This window comes from Cinclus cinclus, chromosome 3 (genome assembly GCF_963662255.1).
Source record: "Cinclus cinclus chromosome 3, bCinCin1.1, whole genome shotgun sequence".
In the NCBI taxonomy this organism is placed as follows: Eukaryota; Metazoa; Chordata; class Aves; order Passeriformes; family Cinclidae; genus Cinclus; species Cinclus cinclus.
The window spans coordinates 53,420,330-53,439,434 of NC_085048.1; the positions used below are offsets into that span (position 1 = coordinate 53,420,330).

A 19,105-nucleotide genomic window follows, 5' to 3' on the forward strand; every position below is an offset into this window, starting at 1 on the left:
CTTTAGTCTTAGAGCTGATAAGGTATCCTTTATTGACAGATCACTGCACACGAAAGAAGAGAAAGCTATTAAATATTGTCAGTAATGGCAAAACTTCTGCTTCTGAAATCTGTATCTCCCCAGTTATATTTTCTCTAAAACACTAAGTTCTGTCTGTAGCAGTTGAGGTTGTGATGAATGCCAATAATTCTCTCAAATGTTCAAGCAATATTTCCATTTATCAGATATCTAAAAATACTCCAAACCTGGCATATCAACTGCACTACTGATTGCATTTTACCACTGTGCCCAGAGCATGTCCAAGTGGGCTCCTTAATATTACCAGCATCCAGAAAAAAGACAACAAAATTTAAGTATGAATTTTGCTACGGCTGTGCAGCCACATCCTGAGCCTCTGGAGAAACTCTCAGGTTTTGTTATCAGGGCTGGAAAGAAGGGCTACACCCATGCTCCAGAGCAGCTGTGAGCAAGCTCTCTCCCCTGCCTTGCCTTTGCCTGGCTGAGTTTCAGACAGGTCCATCAGCCAGGTGCAACATCCCACGCGTTCAGGAGTACTCGTGCCCAAAAGAGGTGCACAGCAATATATGCTCAAGCTGATAACTCAACTGTGCTAACTCACTCAGGCTTCATGCCAGAGTCAGCTGCAGTAACCAGGGGGAAGAAGGCTACACATAAATCCAATGGGAATGGTGGGGCTGGGCTGCAGAGCCTAAAGGCATAGCCACAACAGGAAGCTGCAGTAAGAGAAGAGGTTTGTGTACTGCAGAACGATGGGCTCTGCTGCTCTGGAGAAAGCCCCATAGCTCCCTGGTCACAAGGCTTGGGAGCCTTGCTGCTTTCTCCAGGGACCACATTGTTATGCTCTTCAGAGCAGTGACTTCTCAAAGTGCTTAGGGAGGCAGAAGCACAAATCCTTTTGCAAGCTCATAGAGCACAATCTTCTCACTCATGTGGAGGCCATACCAAAATGCAAAATTCACCATTTTAACTTACTGAGACTCTGGGTCTTGTAAGAATGGGAGAAAGAGAACTACTGCATTGTTAAAAAACAATTTTTGAGAGAAAACTGGAATTAAGGACATTACTCCTCTTTTATCCGAGGAGACACAAAAACAAAAAAAAGAAAAAAAATTTGCCCAACCTCTAAGACCATGCCCCAAGGAGCAGCCCATAATTCATGCTTCTGAGAAACAAAAATAGTACAACTGAACAATCACAATAGTTACAAGCGTAGAAAGTTACTCACTAAACTTAAACCAGTTAATCATTGGCTTGTCTTCTAAAGCGTGAGGTTTCTATCCACAATAGCTACAATAACGAACAACATACACAAAGAATGAAAGGGTAAGTTAGTTCAACAGTAAACTGCAAATAGTTCAGTTGTTGTGATTTGCAAGTACAAGCACCTTTCTGATATTCTGCAAATACCATTCAAAGGAAAACCAGTCTTTCACTCGTTTCTGGTAAAACTCTCTTTCAGGGCACTGCCTGTTTCTGGTGATATCAGAGGCAACAGAATTTTCAAGATGTTTAGGAAAACGACTTTTTTGATCTGTATTAGGTGGGTGCCATGTCTTGAAATAAGACTTGAAGAAAAATCGCTAAATCAGCAAACTGATGAACATTGAAAGAACAGATTTCATTACCATCTGGCTCTTTCACTACAAGTGCTACTCGTTCCTCGTGATTATTTCCTCTGGTTTCATGGATGTTTTCAAGTTCTTTCCAGTAGTCATCCATAGACAGTTCATCCAAGGAGTCCTGGGATCCTGAGCGGTCAAATGATGTTCCATCAGGGATCTTCTTGGAATGGTCATGGTTCATTGTATACTGTCCAGACCGACGGCTATAAACGTAAATCAAAAAGAGATTTTTGGTTAACATCTTAAGATCCAGGATATATTAAAATGTGCGAAGGCAGCATGAATTTTGTCAAAGTATCATACCAAACCACTGTCAGCAAGAAAACCAAGATATTAAAAATTACTTTTAGTATCTGGAATATATTTTCAAATTAATATTTCTGCTCTTTGCATCTCCCAATCTGGAACAGCACAGGAGTTAGTCTTAAAAAGGAAAAAATGAATCCAAGTTCTAGCAATCCTCATTACACATACTTTTAACTCAACTCTCAACAGTCAGGTCTACAAAATTCATGGAACATGTCTTGCTAAAATCACCACTTAAAGAACTTTTCAACAGTGCCTTTCTGCCTGAGGAAATTCTTACAGCTTGACAGTACAATTACTGTTTCCCTTTGCTATTCTGCTTTTATTTTTTATTAATATTTACTCTGGTATCTATGACCTTAATTACAGCTGGGAAAGGACAATGTAGTATTACTGCAGTTACAGTTTGTGAAGTAAATTGGCAAGTCCAAATGTTTAATAAAGACCATAGACACTATTTGTTTGTATCTTGCCACATCTATGACCAAAAGCTTACCATTTTTATAATCTGACATTACTGTTTTTTGGTTCACACTGCCAAACATATATTGCTAAGGTTTCCAAGAAAATCTTTCATCTTCAGTACAGCTGCAGCTACAATAAAGAAACCAACAAGTTGAAACCTCTAGGTCTCATTTTGACCTCATTAAGTCACTGGCAAAAATGACCACTGACCTAGTAAAGAATTTAGCTTTAAAAGGACAAAGGTTGCAATGATATCATTGAAGTTACAGGTCACCCATACAGTCAAATATACCAAATCAAAAGCCACAAACTGATTCAGATTATCAGTTGATTACATGAGTAGTATCTGATTTAACTTCAGAGTTATCCCTACTTTTTGTAGAGGACATGAGGATTTTCAGTAATCTTTTTCTAAACTACTACTGTAACAGTGTATCAAAATGCTTCCTTTTGTTAAAAAGAGCAACTTCTTTGTATTTCAGGAAGAACTTCAAAGTCCTTTATGTCTGAATTTATCTCCATATTCTAGAAAAGAAGACATGGTTTGTGGTTAAGCAATAAATACCACTCATTCCTAGAGAAAAAAACATATCATGGACCAAGCATTGTGGATTTATCACAATGTAAACACAGTAAATTAAATCCTACCTTCCTATCTAGCTGACTTGACAAATTTATATAGTATTAAAACTAAAGTCTCTTGTCCTTATATTTTATCTCAGGACAACTGACGCTTGTTAACTGCCCCTAGGTAAAAAAGCCATGCCTTTCTCTCTGAAGATAAGCTCCTCGCATGTCCAAGTCACAAATCCTTTCACACCAGACACGCTTGATTCTCTGATAAGAAATACTAACCATATGGACTTTGCCTTTAAAAGTAAAAAGCCTCATGGAAGGACTCCGAGTTTCTATCCATCCTGTCTCTCTGCTCCAAGTGCAAGTCAATAAATGACAATTAATCACCAAGCTAATGTGCACCTCAACACCATTGCTTAACCTGCCCTTATTTGAAAGCTCAAGGGAAAAAAAACCAAACAAAAACAATAAAGACTGTTCGGCTTTCACATCAATGGCAATAACACCATCATGCTCGTAGTGCACATTACCCAGTAAATGCATAAATAAATAAATACAACTTCTCCGTGTAGCTACCTCAGTTCTTAAACCTCTCCTGACAGGCGTGTCCCATGTGTGACCTGTGCTGCTTATGAATTTAATACTTATCATTGCAGAAACATGTTCCTGGAGTCACAGAAGTGTCCCCAGCAGGTAGCTGGGGTGCTGAGTGTGGTCGAAGCAGGTCAGACTTCCCAGTCCTTGACCAACCTTCCCTCCTCCTTCAGCTGGAGGTGCTCAGAGCAGGCTGGGTCTCACTCACAAATACACTCTGGACACTTGAACTGCTGCCTGAAGAAGGTCAAATTTCAGCTTATCATCACTCAGTTTAACCCTGTGGAGCTGCTCAGCAGCTCTTGGGTGGCCTTTTACCTTTGGAACAACCTGCACTCACTGATCCATCTCAGCTGAAACTTCACCACCACACACCACGAAAAAATAAAACTAACAGATTGAATGCATTACAAGCATGCACTTTGAGGAGCTCTGGCAGGCTGAGGTGGAATAGGCTCCAACAGGCTGTGGCTCTGTGCCACACTAACAGGGCAGAGCTACTCCAATCCTTCTATAAAAGCCAGCCTTGTCACCTTCTCCAGACTAAGTTCTGTCTCTGAGAAGAGAAGCCTGTGTCCTGAAATAAAGAGCTGACACTCAGCACAGAGCACTCAAAGCCCTTTTCAGTGTCCTATGAGCATTTGCTGTACATCACAAACACTCCATTAACTCTCAGAGACAGCGCCCTGCCCTTCAGTCTCTGGTCACAGGGTTGCTCTGCTTGACCAAATGTAAGCGGCTTTTCTTGCAAGGCTCCTCCTGGCTTGACCTTTCCACCCCTCATTAACAAAACAGCAACTCCTAATTTTGAGCAGGTGGTACTGCCATGACTTGTGAAACCTCTCTGAGACAGTTCAACATCAATGAGTAGGGGATCCTGTTGAGAAATATTCATACAAAAACCTCATCACTCTGCTGTGAATCTCTGAATCTCTCCTTCACTATCTGTTTTTCTTTAGGCCCATTCTCAGCTGCCATCCTCAACCCCAGCCCCAGCAATGCATGAGCTCCTCAGGAGCCAAGTGCCACACCACTCACACTCCACTCACTGATCCCTTACCTTCCCTGATGACACCCAATCAACTCCCTATCCCCAGTTTCTGTTCAGACTGCTAAACCTTTTGAAGCCATCTGCATTTGTTCATAGCCACAATTCCCATTTCTGTGGGCTAGGACAGAAAGAGGCTCAGGCTCAGAGAGAGCAACTGCTAAAGCTCCAGCTAACAGAACAGATCAGATTTTTTTTCACTTCACTTGGTTCAAGGTTTCTTGCCTTCCATACTCCACCAGAGACAGATATTGGTGAAGCTGTATTTGGTGCATAATCTGCACAGGAATGCCACCAGGCATCTTCCTCTGTTTCTCCTATGAACCTTCCCCAGGGTACCAAAAGGCACAAACAGGACCTTTTGAAGATAATGAGGACAGTCTTCATACCATAGGCTTGGTGCAGATGAGAAGAGAAAAGAAAAATTAAATTTCATAGCATATGGAAAAACAGGCTGCCAATTAAGATTTTTATTTTTAGATATCTGTTGACAAAACAAGAACATGAGTTTTCTGCTGTGACCTTCCATGAAATTCAATCCTTCCCCAAACTTATCCTTAGTAAGCACTTGCTGTATATTGCACAATAAAAATGCAGAGGTGGAAACGTTAAGGCAAGAACAACACAGAGAAAGGGAAAAGTAATCAGCCTTAGTAATAATATTATAGGGAATCTGAAAGATCTTTTCAAACATAATTAACTCCACATTTATGGACTCATTAAAAATTTAGAAGTATTTCAAGTGCCCCATGTTGTAAACCTTGAAGTTTTGTAGAAAACTGCTTTCCAAAACCTATCAGTAGGAAATAAATATGGCTCAATAGGAAAAAAAAAATGCTATTACTGCAGTTGCAGAAAGTAGGTTACTTCTCCAGTACATTGTTGTTTTCAGGTGTCCAGTTTATGTATTTAAAATTTGGAAAATGCAGCTGATTTTCACAATTGAAGCAATTTTCAAGCAATACAGATTACTAAATAGCAAGCTTATTCACCAGCAGTTCCTTCACTCCCAGAAAACTCATATTTTCTTTAGGGTCTTCACTAACAACACATTAAAACTCCATTAAAACCTTATTAACATCCATTTCCACTTACTTGTAAATAGTTTACTCTTCAAATAGCTTTACAAGGAGCAGCGCAATACTCTCATTTCCAGATGGCACAGTCAGTTCTGACCTCTGATACTCAGACACTGACATTTGCAGCCAATGAGATTTTTGCCTGTTTATCTCAGTACAAAACAGAGCCTCCAGGTATAAAACTCATTCTTCAATATAGTGTTTTACCAGATTTAATCTTCTTGCCCCACCCACTAGAAACACTTTTTTTGATTGGAAACATCAAGGATCAAGACAAAGCACTCCAGGTCTTCCAGAAGGGAGACATTAAAAACAATTCTTGTAATGAACACCATTCATTACATGTATCAAGGGCAAAAAAACCCAGATTTCAGTTATTTTACTAAGTAATGATGTGCTTCATTTTGTGGCAGATACTTAAAGAAGAATTGTGTACAAATTGATGCCTATATATCTTAGATCAAAGTGAAAAGGTGCTTATATAGCTTGAGTTATACGATATCAATAATGACCTATCTATACAACCGGATACCAGTATAATCTAAATCACGACATTTTATATAGCTAATATAACCTGATACCTATATAACCTGAATCATAACTTTTATACCTATATAACCTAACATAAATAACTTTTTATACAATGTAATGGTTAATATATGGTTAATTAATTGCTTAATGCTGAATAGACAAAAACAGAAGAAAAAACTAGCCAGGTGGATAGCTTTAGAGATAGGTAAGTATAGTACTAATGAAAAATTGGCAAGTACAAAGCCAATTAGCCACAAAACAAAACATTTAGGCTGGTTAAGACCAGACAGGCCAAGGAACACCATAACTGCACATGCTCTGAGGACAAAGTTGCAAAGTTCAGATGCGAAGACAACCTTGGAAGCCTTCATCAAAGACCCCTGACAACCCCTGAATTGGGGAGGCACAAGTGCAGTGCAAAAGAACTAATAACCATGAGACCATGCTATGTAAATTAGCTCAGGCACATATGTGATGATGTTATAGTTATATATGAAGCTAAGCAATACTTACTGTATGAATACACCACAGCACTTGACAAGGGTGGGTGAGTTAGGTGGAGAAACCCCCCTCACCAGTGTTTCAATAAACAAATACCTGCTCTATAGACACTCATCTATGGGGATTTATTTCCAGGCTATCTTTTGAGCATTAGAATGTTTTCTTCACAGCCTTTCCTTTTGTGACCAAGCACGTCCTTTCTCAGCCTTTAAGAAAATATAACTCTTTACATTAATCATTGATTTATGTCATAATAAAAATGTGGTAAATTTTTCCAGTTCTGTCACCCTGATTTTGATTTCATCAGGAGTCATTTTATAACAGTGCAGCTCTCTTTATTCCTTATCTTTTTCCCTGTGAAAACTAAATCTCCCATCTGTTCTACTGCCTTTTTAGCAGTTCATAACTGATATTTGTCATGTGTAAACTACAACAGCTGGAGATGAATCAGTTTGTAAGGTGCACTTCCACTAGCATTTCAGATAAATTCACTTTGCAGAAAGCTAGTTTTGTTCTTAAAGTCATTTTTTCTCACTTGAGAATGAAGGCCTATGTTGTGTTCTGAAACAGTGAGTGATGAGAAAAAACAATCTTTGTCATTTTTGTAGTTCTAATCACTAATTTTGTATCTGAATATAACCTTTCAACATTACAAAAGCATAATTGTATAGCACAAAAATTGTATGGTATATACTATACATATGTGTATGCATGTATTAGATGTGCAAATATACCAAAAGACAGAAATACTAAATGCAAGGATACTCATGGTCAAAAAAACTAGGGAATCCAAATGTACCGCTGAACCAAACATAAAAGATTAACACTGCTAAAAGAGATGTGCATTTCCTCTAAAAGGATTACTGCAGGAATGGGAATGCTTACTGACTCTAAGAAAGGACAAAGTCCAGCTACTAAATACTGTATAAGTATGAAGCAGAAGTACACCAGTTTTCAGAATCTGTTATTTTCTTCTTGGAAAAAAATGCAATGATGGATGAAAAACAAGTGAAAGGGAGGAGAGGGAAGCACCTTTTTAGCCTACAGTTTAGGCATTTCTCTGCAGGGTCCTTTTTTCTACCTGCTTTTGACAAATTTTGGAACTCTAAATTCAGGCCTGGATCTTTACTGCATAAAAATTTTCATACCTATAAAAAGTGTCATGAGGGCAACAGGAGAAAAGGCCATCAACTTAATTACTGGGTGTAATCTTAACTTGGATTCAACTCTTCGGGGTTAAACAAATATGGTCCTTTTCCACAGCTACCAAACAATACTTATGGGAGTTTTAAACACTGTTTTTAATTCAAGAGTTTCCCAAGCATTTGTTTTTATCAGCCAATTTCTAATACCAATAAAACAAAGAAAATTGCATTATTAAGTGTGCTAATTTAAGGATAGTTAATTTACTTAATGGTGGCTAAAATGGGGCTGTGTTTTGAATTTGTGCTCGACACAGGGTTAATAATATAGAGGGGTTTTTCATTGCTATTTTGTTATTGTTTTTGTGTTATGGCCTTTTCTGCTTTTCATACTGCCTTGTTATCAGGGATGTCATGAAGAGGCACAGCTGGGGCAACTGACCCAGACTAACCAAAGGGATACTTCAGACTGTCTGACATCATGCTCAGTATATAAAGTGGGGCAGAAAAGGATGAAGGAGGGGATATTTGGAGTGATGGAGTTTGTCTTCCCAAGTAACCACTGCATGTGATGGGGCCCTGCTCTCCTGGAGATGGCTGAACACCTGCCTGCCTGCGGGAAGCAGGGAATTAATGCCTTGTTTTGCTTTGTTTGTGCACATGGCTTTTGTTTTCTCCATTAAACTGTCTCTATCTCAAACCACAATTTTGCTAGCTTTTACCCTGCTGATTTTCTCCCCAGTCCTGTTGGTGAGGAAGTGACTGAGTGGTGCTTGATTGCTAGCTGGGTTTAAAACACAACATCAATTAATGCAATTATTTGTCAAACTGAACAACTACATCTCTTTAAAAGCTGTACACTGAAAATAAAATGTTTGGTCTTAAAAGTGTCTTTCAATCCTAGCCATTAACCACCGCTGTTGGAATTCTTGTACAGGTAATGTCTTGAGGACTGCTGCCCTTCAGACACATCTTCTAGAGCTGCAATAAACTAGAGTTTTCTTAGAGTTACACAAGACAACAAAAAACATAGCTGACTACAGCTACATTACAGCAGCAACTTCTGAAATGTCCACGCAAAGAGAGTCATAAAAATTATTTAGCAGTATTATTGCAGCCATACATTGAGCTGATAATGAGGCTCACTGATTCTGGACATCACACCAACACATGCTTAGATGTGTTAACCTGATAAACAAGACACAAAAAGAGAGGGGGAGAAAAAGTGGGTGGGTACTTGGCTCAGAGAGGTGAAGCCTGCTGTTCAAACTCATGGGGTAAATCAGTGACAGAAACAAGAATAATTCTCAGATCTCTGAAGTCTTTCACCACTGGACCACTGAGTGTTAAAGATTGAGATCTGCCCCCATGGCACACTGCAAGACAGATGAAAGGAAGCTTTGCTGTTGTGGGTTTGTGATTGACTCCAGCACTGTGGCTATAAACAAAACAGCACTCTCAAAGAATAATTATCTTGTTGACATAGGAGTTACAAAGTACAGTAATCTGTGTAAGTAATTTTAAATTCAGTTAGTACAAAGGCTAGCTAGATTAAAACAACCAAAAAAATACCTATGAGTACTAGTACTGGTTCATTTTGAGAACTATTTGCTGAGTAATCACATCCATGAGACGCTGTACCCTTAAACAGAAATATAGGACTTCTTAAATCCTGTCAAATCTAAAATCTCCTGTCCCACTTCTCATCCTGAATGCTGAGCTACAAGAAGTGTGGGAATAAGTCAAGCTCCTAAACCCAAAGCTCTCCCCATCTCTTCCCTCAGTTTAAGAACCCAAGCAGCACCATAAGATGCAAAAACTTCCTAACTGAACTAATCAAGAAAGCTGTAATTCAAGGGCTACAGCAGTTGTGTGGCTTCAGCTCCCCATTCCTGCCTGGATCACCAGCCAGGAAGTGATTGCCAGACTTTTCTATAGCCATGGTCCCTATCAAAAGGGCATCCTGATTTGTCATGATTTCTACGAAAAGCTGCAGTTTTTTTATTACCGAATCACTTATTCTAATGGTTTCAACCCAATGTTTGAGACACTTTTGAGACACAACCCCTACACACAGTAACCAGCATTTTGCAGTGGAGTTTTGAGCATTTTTCAAAGTCTTCTTCTGTTAAAAAAAAAAAAAATCAAATTGGAATTGATGTGTCCATCAAAGCAGGTTGACCTAAATAAGTGAACTACACATAAAGCCATAGAGTAGTGACACTATCTAAATGAAGAAAAATTGGGTTTTGAAAATGAAAACTTCATCTTTTTACGAGACTTAACATATTAAAAAGAGGGTTTTTTAAACTTAATTGTTAAAACCTCCCATCAAACAAAAGCCAGTATCACAACATTTCATAAGTAATGGGCAACCCTTGAGCAAGACTAAGTCTGGACATTTGGTGTCCAGAACAATGCAAAAATATTTCTTAGCATCCTTAAAGTGCTTCATAGCTTTTACAAGTCATTAGAGAAACTTCAGTCTGGGCTTGTACGGCTGCTTTTCATTCTATTTCCAAGATCTCGTCACCTGTTGTAACAGATGCATCCTTTCTTTTCTACCTTTTGTGACATTGACTCTTTCCATGGCTGACTGCAAACTCTCCTGCAATTCAGTCTTTTCAAGAGAATAATACAGAACATGGAAAAATAACAGTAATGAAGTAACGAAATTTACAGAATTTTTCAGGAAGTGACACTTAGCATTCCTTCTCTCCCACATTAAATAGTTTTATCTTGGCTACTCTGTAACCTTATAGAACATTTTGAATGTCAAATGCAATCAAACTTCCCCAAAATCCCCCTTAAGCTCCAAGAAAATGCCAGAGAAGCAGGAACTGAGGCAAAGCTCTGTTTTCTTTCCAAAGAGTACAAAGTGATTGCAGAGAAGGTATAAAACAGTACTCACTTTCTAAATGAGCATAAAAAATGGCTGAGCAAAGAGAATCAGGTCTCTCAGGATTTTTTGTAATACCATCAGCTGCTGTTAATACCTGCTCAAAACTGCTCTGGAGATTAGCAACAGCAAAAAAAACAACAAAGAAAACCGAAACCAAATGAAACCAAAAATCCAGAAAGCCCCATCAACTGGCATTTTAAACCCCTCCATGAATAATAAATACAAAACAGGCCAAAGTTAGGGTTGCCAGACTCAAAGTTTAAAAAGTTTTATATATATATATATATATATATATATATATATATACACTCTGCATTGCTTTCAGTCACACCCTCATTACTATTTATATAAGATTTTTTTTCTACCTTTGTGCACATAACCTAACTACTTTCCAACCCCAGTCTGTGACTGAAGAAAACAGGAGAGAAATTGTCGCAATGGCACAGGCTATTGCACTTAACATTCTAATTCGCTGCACTAGAAATGGCAGATTCCAGATACAATGCCAAAACTTAATCTGCCTGAAATATATGCAGCACTTCTAAGAAGATTAAAATATTTCACGACATTCCCTTTGACAGGAGCTCATGTTCCTACACAGCCATTTGGACTCTGTTTTCCCCTTCTGATAACATAAATTATAATTATGGCAAAGTAATAAATTTACATACTCTATCTAAAATGAATAATAAACTGACCTTGAATATTGTGTGCAGTTTCAGTCACAGCAATATAAGAATGATATTAAACTATTAGAGAGCATCCAAAGGAGGGCAACAAAGATGGTGAAGGGCCTTGAGGAGAAGCCATATGAGGAGCAGCTGAGGTCACTTGGTCTGTTCAGCCTGGAGGAGACTGAGAGGACATTCCATTGCAGACTTCAACATCCTTGTCAGGGGAAGAGAAAGAGCTGATCTCTTCTCTGGGGTAGCCAGTGACAGGACCCAAGGGAAGGGCCTGAAGTTGTGTCAGGTGAGCTTTAGGATAAGTATCAGGAAAAGATTTTTCACCCAGAGTGTGGCTGGGAGCTGGAACAGGCTCCCCAGGGAAGTGGTGACAGCACCAAGCCTGAGAGAGCTCAAGAAGCATTTGGACAATGCTCTCAGGCACATGGTGTGACTCTTGGGGTGTCCTGTGCAGGGCTGAGGGTTGGACTCAATGATCCTTGTGGGACCGTTCCAACTCAGCATATTCTGTGATTCTTATGCAGACCACTGGCACCCCACTTACGATATATGATGTGGAATGATTTATTAACAAAAGAGGTGCTAGAACTATAGCATATACACTTTTGAACAGATGCCAAAGAAGTTATTGACTAAGCCATCTCAGGCTGTTTCAGGAAAAACATGACCTTGTACCACTCCACACAAAGCAAGAAAGAATTCAGGACTAACAAGTACAGCTATAAAGCCTCTCCCCACAAAATGACTGCACCAGCTCTGTCTCCTTGGTTTGGGGGTACTGCTACATTCCAGCATCCAAGCTGTTCAACTCAATGCATGCTTTTATCTTTATTCTACAACCACAATATCCAGAAGCCTGCTTGTTTCTTTTAGAAAAAGATGATTCTCAAGGACTCAGATTTGGAGATTATTTTAAATCCAAAAACATCACAACATAATATATTTCAGACTTCAATGAAATTATCACAATCTAGCTAAACTGAGAAGTATGAGAAGAAATCAGCATTGGTTTTACTTCTGTACTGACAAAATGAAATCGACTGCATTGTTTCAGGTCCTGACATTCTGACCCTCTTAATTCTCATTTGAATGAAGACTCTTAGTGCCTTAGGATTCACATTCTTAATTTTTTTGCACATACATATCAATATATGTTCCAAATCACACATTTCAGAAAATCAGCTATTCCTGGGAGAGTAAAACCCACCAGAAGGGAAAACAAGGGGACAATACAATGTGGGTTATCTGTACAGGTAAAAATCACAAAAGTGGCACCACATTAGCAGCTGGTTTGTAAGCCATGCACACCTTTGGAAAAGCTGGGACTGCTCACCTGGTCCCAAATCCCACTGAAAACCAGAAGTCAATTTCAAACTCAACAAACACTCAGTATATTTCCCTTATATTCAACCCTAATTGTGTTTAAAGCTATAGTTAAAAAAAAAAAAAAAAAAGAAAAAAGAAAAGAAAAACGGCTAGGAAAGTAAGAAAAGAAAGGGCCTCATATAAATCTCCTTTGTCACATTTTTGGCTCTGCCCCATGGTCAACTGACCTACCTTTCTCATTCCTTCCAAATGCCTTCTATATCACCTGGCTTCATATGGGCACAGATGTTTTCCTTTACAATATTGACACTTTTCATTCTCAATAATTCATATCAATGACAAAAATGTCCACAAAATATGTTCCCTGTAACCACCCTCATGCTGCTAATTGGGAAAATACTCAACCATATAACACACATTTTAATAGTATACTTTTTTCCTGTAATCTTCCAAGAAAACCACTGGAACTAATCTGATCCCAAAGAAGAGAATAAAGCCTATGTGAGATCACTTCAGGCTCCACAAATATCAAAGAGAATAAACCAGGAAGTGAAACAGATACAGTATTTGTAATTCCATTATTGAGAGGCAGAGAGGAAAGATTTAAATAATTTATTTTTCTTTTCACACTGGAAAAGAATAAGCATGGCAACAAAACCCGATTTAAGATATCCTGGCAAATGTGAAGACCATTTAGTAAAGTACAGTTATAGCCATGAAATGATACTGAAGTTACTTTTGTGCCTTTAAAGGCAATTAGCTCTCTAAAATCATTAGCTCTTACCATCTTAAAGGACCTCTTAGTTAGGCCTATAACCCTGTTACTTGCAAATATAAGGCTTACAGCACAATTCAGTAATTCTGTTTGTGCTTGAAGGGAATTGGCACGCATTCAAAGGCAATTTATTACACTATAATCCTTACATTCAGAATAAATTGTAAATGAATTTTTATGAGCATTCCCAAACAAGGAAATTCATGCAGGAATCTAAAGACATTTTGTAAGGAAGCCACTTTCATTGCCCAAACAAACCACCAACAAAAGACCCAGTATGACAAAGCAGATAAAACTAGTTTCAGAGAAGCTGGACAAGAGAGGGAGAGGAGGAAGCAGGAAGGGCTGAGGAGAGCAGCATGTGCAAGGTGGGCCAGCACTCAGGGATTCTGAGGGATGCAGGTTGGTTCAGAAGCAAAACATCAGAGAGATGCTCAATGGCAAGGGGATAAGAGAAAGAAAGGCCTCAAGGATGCTACAAGGGATGGACCACCTGGGTTTAGGCTCAGCATAAGGAAAGTGGCATCTGCAAACAGTTTCAAAAGTGGTGGCTGGCATTTCACCTACTGCCAGAGGAGCTAACACACAATGCTGCACATGCCTCTGCACACAAGGCAAACTTGCTTTGAGAAATTCCTTTACTAGGAGGCTGGCAGGGCGTGCCACAGCAGGAGCAAAGGGCAATGCATATGTGTCCTGATCCAGCTGTTTGCTCCACACCCCCTCACAAAGACCCAGTGCACAAAGAGGGCAGCAGAGAAGTCCATTCCCAACTCGGCAAAAGAAAAGAGGCTGAAAAGTGCACCAGGTCTCAACCCTAACTTTTTATCTTTCAGGGCAACTGCTAAAGCTGTGAGTCTTTGTGATGCCTCCTTCCCTATCAAATTCCTTCTTCTAAGCAAATATTCCTGGGAAATACCTGTTCCTGATGTGCAACAACTGAACTGTCTGCAATAAGAGTACTGCAGACCCAAGCCAACCTGAGGTCTGTTAACTTTGCTAACAAGCACTTCCAAAGGCTTCTCATCCTATGATCAAGCAAGGAAATCACTAAACAAAACAAAATAACATCAATACACCCCTTCTCATTTTTCTTGGGTAGTTCTTAAATGTCAGTAGGCAATGAAGCAAACAGGAAGCTTGCAGGATCACAGATTTTATTTTTCTATCCTGTCACCTACATACAAATTAAAAATACAGATGTAGAGCTTCCAGTCTGAATATACAGATGTGTTTGTGTGCAAGTTTGGGAGGTAGCCTACCACAGTGTTATACTACCTGTGCTACCTGTCCACAAGCTGTCCCTGGGCACCAGGACTTGAATACAAAACCAAAACTTCAACAGAAAGGATTTGAAAGAGTTTTTGTTTTGTTCCAGGAGAGGGGGGGAAAAGAGAACATAATACAAACCAAACAACACAGGGAAAAATGAAACAAATACTTAAAATTAAGAAAAGACTAAACAAAACATGCAAATTAAATATCGATCATTTAACAGAAACAACCATTCAAAATTAAAAACAAACCCTAAAAAACCATCTTTTACGTATTTTATTATTATTTGATCCTATGATCACATGTAGTCCATGTGATTTTTTTTGGTGTAAGCAGTCTCCATTCCAGGTGGGTACCTAGGAAGTGAGTGCATGAAAACTTGATATAGTCAGGGGAGACTGCTGTCATATTTTAAGGCAGCAAGAGGGATTGTACAGGTCTGGTCAGAAAGGGAAATACAACAGTCACTACTTGCTCTGCAGCTGAAAAGAAAAAGTTCTACTAGTGAAATGAGAAAAAAAAGAAAGAGAAAACCAAAGGAGCTCTTACCAACTTTAGTTTAAATTACACTCATCAAAGAGGATGCAGATGGGGTCTGCAAGAATTCTGGTATTTCTATGTTAAATACAGGTAGTAAAAAAAAAAAGTCTGGTTTTAGATTTGTAATTTATCTAGTTGATGTCTCTTAATATAAATTATTTAGGAAGATCCTTTGTTTTCATCCCTGACATCCCTTTATTTACCTACATCTTAAAAATATGAAAGATATTGGTTTCTAAATTAACATGTGACAGCCTACATGGTTTTTTAGCTGATAACATTCTCCATTATAATTGTTCTAAAAAGGTATCAGTCTGTTTTGAAAGATATTGATCAGTTATATGAAACATTAGTCTGGCTTTTCAACATCATTGCATCACTAATATTTGCTGTAACCCTTACCCTGCATTCCCGAACAAAATACTTCAGCGGAGGGCTAACTGCCAGCAAAAAAAAAAATGCAAACAAAAATGACATTGCACTCCTCCTTTTCCCCATGAATCTAGAGGTTCTATCCCCACCTTTAACTTCAGACATATTCCTTTGCATAAACAGGGCAAAAATAGCACCTACTTGTAATACTAAGTAGCTACAATTACAGATCCCAGTAATAATCAAGGAAAATTAAATACAATACTTCACATGTAACACATTAAACGTGAAATAAGGCACAATCCATATGCAGATGCCTCTATAAATACAAATTCATATTTTCTTTTGCCATGTGTAACACACAGTGTACAGAAAAACAAGAGCAATGTTAAAGCACTCGTGAGTATTGCTATCCATGATTTTTAGTTACAGGATCAAACTCCTCATGCTAGACAGCTGTACTTCCCATTATGAGACACATCTACAAATTAATACCATATGTTCTTATACGATATAATATGTACACAGGGAAATAAAAAACATTTGCTGCATGCAATACTAAGTCATATATGAAAACTCCATTTCAATTAAATTGAAAGCATCATATTATGACAGTGACCTAAGCCTGCAGTTCGGGGGGGAAAGAGCAGGGAGTGGGTGGGTAGAGGAAGGGAAGGCACCCAGATTGGGCCTGACATTGGTGCACAGAGCAGAGACATTTTCAGGCAGCAGGAACCAGTGTGAGGCAAACCAGAACAGAAGCTGCAGGATACCCAAGGAGTCCTTCACTCCCCCCCTGCCCAGCTGCACTGCCTGATCACTCTGTCCTGTTCTGTCCTCAGCCCTCATGACACCCTCACCACAATGGGCAGCATCTTGCTGGCTTTCCAGCACTGAAGGGAGCACCCACACACCCTAAAAATTAGGGAACCAGTACACAGCAACAGCAAATGGAGGGACTGAACATCTCTGGGCCAGAGCTGGTTGACAAATACATCCTCTCAGCTCAGGCACGGTGACACAGTTAAATCCCTTCCTACCAGAGGTATTTAACTAAACTCCTTTTTAATTCTAGTGGCAGTGAAAATGCACACTTGCATTTTTAAAAGCTTATGTGGATTCAAGAAATATTTGATCATATAAGTAGCCAATTCTATCTCAGGATAAAGAATAATTCCTTTGCCAAAATAAAGCACCTGGACAAAGTCACTTGAAAAGAACTATAGAAGTGCTGACAGACTGACGCAGAAATGAATCACACACTTGTCAGCATGAAAAGCATTTAAAACCTACAATGAAAGTCAACAGAGGAATAGCAATTGATGTAGAAACTCCAACAGGAAATTTACAACACATTTTAACATAAAGATGAAAAGGAGACTTCCAAAGAGGACAAATGTCCATATACCTATATTATACTATTTTCTCAATTCTCAGTTCTCTAAATTCAAAACTGGTGTCTGTATTTTACAGTTTCTGCCACCCTTGTTGAGTGTTTATACTAGATCTGCTCTCATGTCCTTCATCTTTGAAGGTCAGGAAGGTCCAGTGAAGAATTTAGGGATATTTTCATTGACTGTGCCCTCTGGGCAACTGATTTAATTTCCCCTTTTTTGTTGTCTCATGGCCCCTCACTTGGAGGTAAATCAGTTAGAATTATTTGTATGATGCCCTCTCAGAATAAATATGACCTTTACTACCAGTATATACACAATTGTTTTAAACAATGAAATAACAAAGCTGCTTCTTCACCAAGAGTGCCAAAGCAGTGCTTTTGCTCTGGTTCCTTCTTTGCTCATACAAGCTTCACTCCTGTGCAGCCTCAGAGTGCCCCAGGGGGTGCCCCCAAGCACAACATCTCCAGGCCACCTCACCCCACATAAAGCCAACACTTCTCAGAGCAGCCTAAATCCATACCCCGAAACAACCATGTGCTAGATCCTGGGATCTTCCCATCCTTACCAGCAGGCTCCACCAAGTCAGCACAAGCAGTAAGGCAGCCAGCCTGTTGTACATTCAGTGCAATTCAGGAGAAGGGCAAAGGTGTCTCTTTACTACGAGAGATTAAATGGGAAATTGCTACCAGGACTCTCAGAGGATCATGTGATAATATTGAGCAGAGCCAACTAAACATACAACTGAATCATGCCACCAGCCCAGTGCAAAAGTTAACTCTCTGAGGCCACAGCAGAGAATAATTCCTTATTCAGAAATAGTGATGAGTCAACATCCATGGAAACAGCATCAGCATCACCTCAGCACTGCACCTCCAGCCAACTGCTAGGTTTTCTTCCACCAGCAGTCATCCAAAGTAACAAAGTCATCTTTCGAGTAGTTAAGCCACTTCCCAAAAATACTGCTCATTAATCTTGACACAGCAGAAAACTTGAACTCCCAGAACTGTACAAAGGACTTGAGATGGACCTTGCAATTAATTTTTCCTTAATCCCATTTAATCCCAGAGGTAATCCTATTGCAAGGCATCCTTCAAGGGTAGTAGAGTATACAGGGTCACATCTGTCCACTACCCTGGATATGCCACATACCTCACCCTTCTTCCAAACTATCAAGCCAGAGAATCAGGGGCTAGCAGACCCTGGTGTACCTGGCTGAAGGAACATGCAAAGTGTGTTCCTCATATCTCCCTAACTCTAACAATTTCCTCAATGTTATGGAATGCTCGCTCAGGCAGATAACGAGCAGGCAAACTCTCACCTGCACAGCAGCAGCATGTTGGTGACAACCATGCAAAGCAGATGCTCTGAGAAAGCAAAACCTGTGGCATGAGGGATCCTCCGTAATGGAAAAACATAAAACAGTATTCTCTTCTGCTCTTAGGGTCTTAAGCTTCCTCCTTAAGAAACTAAATGGGTATGAATCTCCTGTTAGCAGCCTGGCACAGCTGAACGTCCCATGACAACTCACTGTAGTCCCACTCTCACATTCTCTGATGGCAACCAGCTGGAAGCAAACTGCATGACACACCAACTCACAAAGCTTGGTGATGGTGGACTTCCTGAGGCAAAATTGACAAGCTACTGTTTCACCCACTGATGCTATCAGTGATGGATACATTGTACTAAGGGATCAGGAAAAAGACTTGGGAAATTCATGCTCTACACCTCCAGAGCTAGTGAGGTCATCTACAGGGCAGCTCACATATCACTAGAATAAAGTCTTTTTCTTGAAGATGACAAGGCACGTTGGGAGTTATTTTAAGTAATTTTCCTGTTTTAAGTATTAACAATGGTTTCTTGTGAGAACAGCAGCTTGAAGTGGGACAAAGGTTCATCTCTGGCTAGCTAACAGCAAAGGACACAACCAAAATAATAGGTAACAATAAA

At 39.4% G+C, this 19,105-nt stretch overlaps 1 protein-coding gene across 1 annotated transcript in view; it reads right to left on the reverse strand.

Moving 5' to 3' along the window:
* ARHGAP18 (Rho GTPase activating protein 18) overlaps positions 1-19,105 on the reverse strand; it is a 66,443-nt gene that overhangs the window by 34,755 nt on the left and 12,583 nt on the right. The window contains exon 2 of the mRNA XM_062488804.1: positions 1,647-1,846. Coding sequence (XP_062344788.1) covers positions 1,647-1,846 — 200 coding nt within the window. The remainder of the gene's footprint in view (positions 1-1,646; positions 1,847-19,105) is intronic.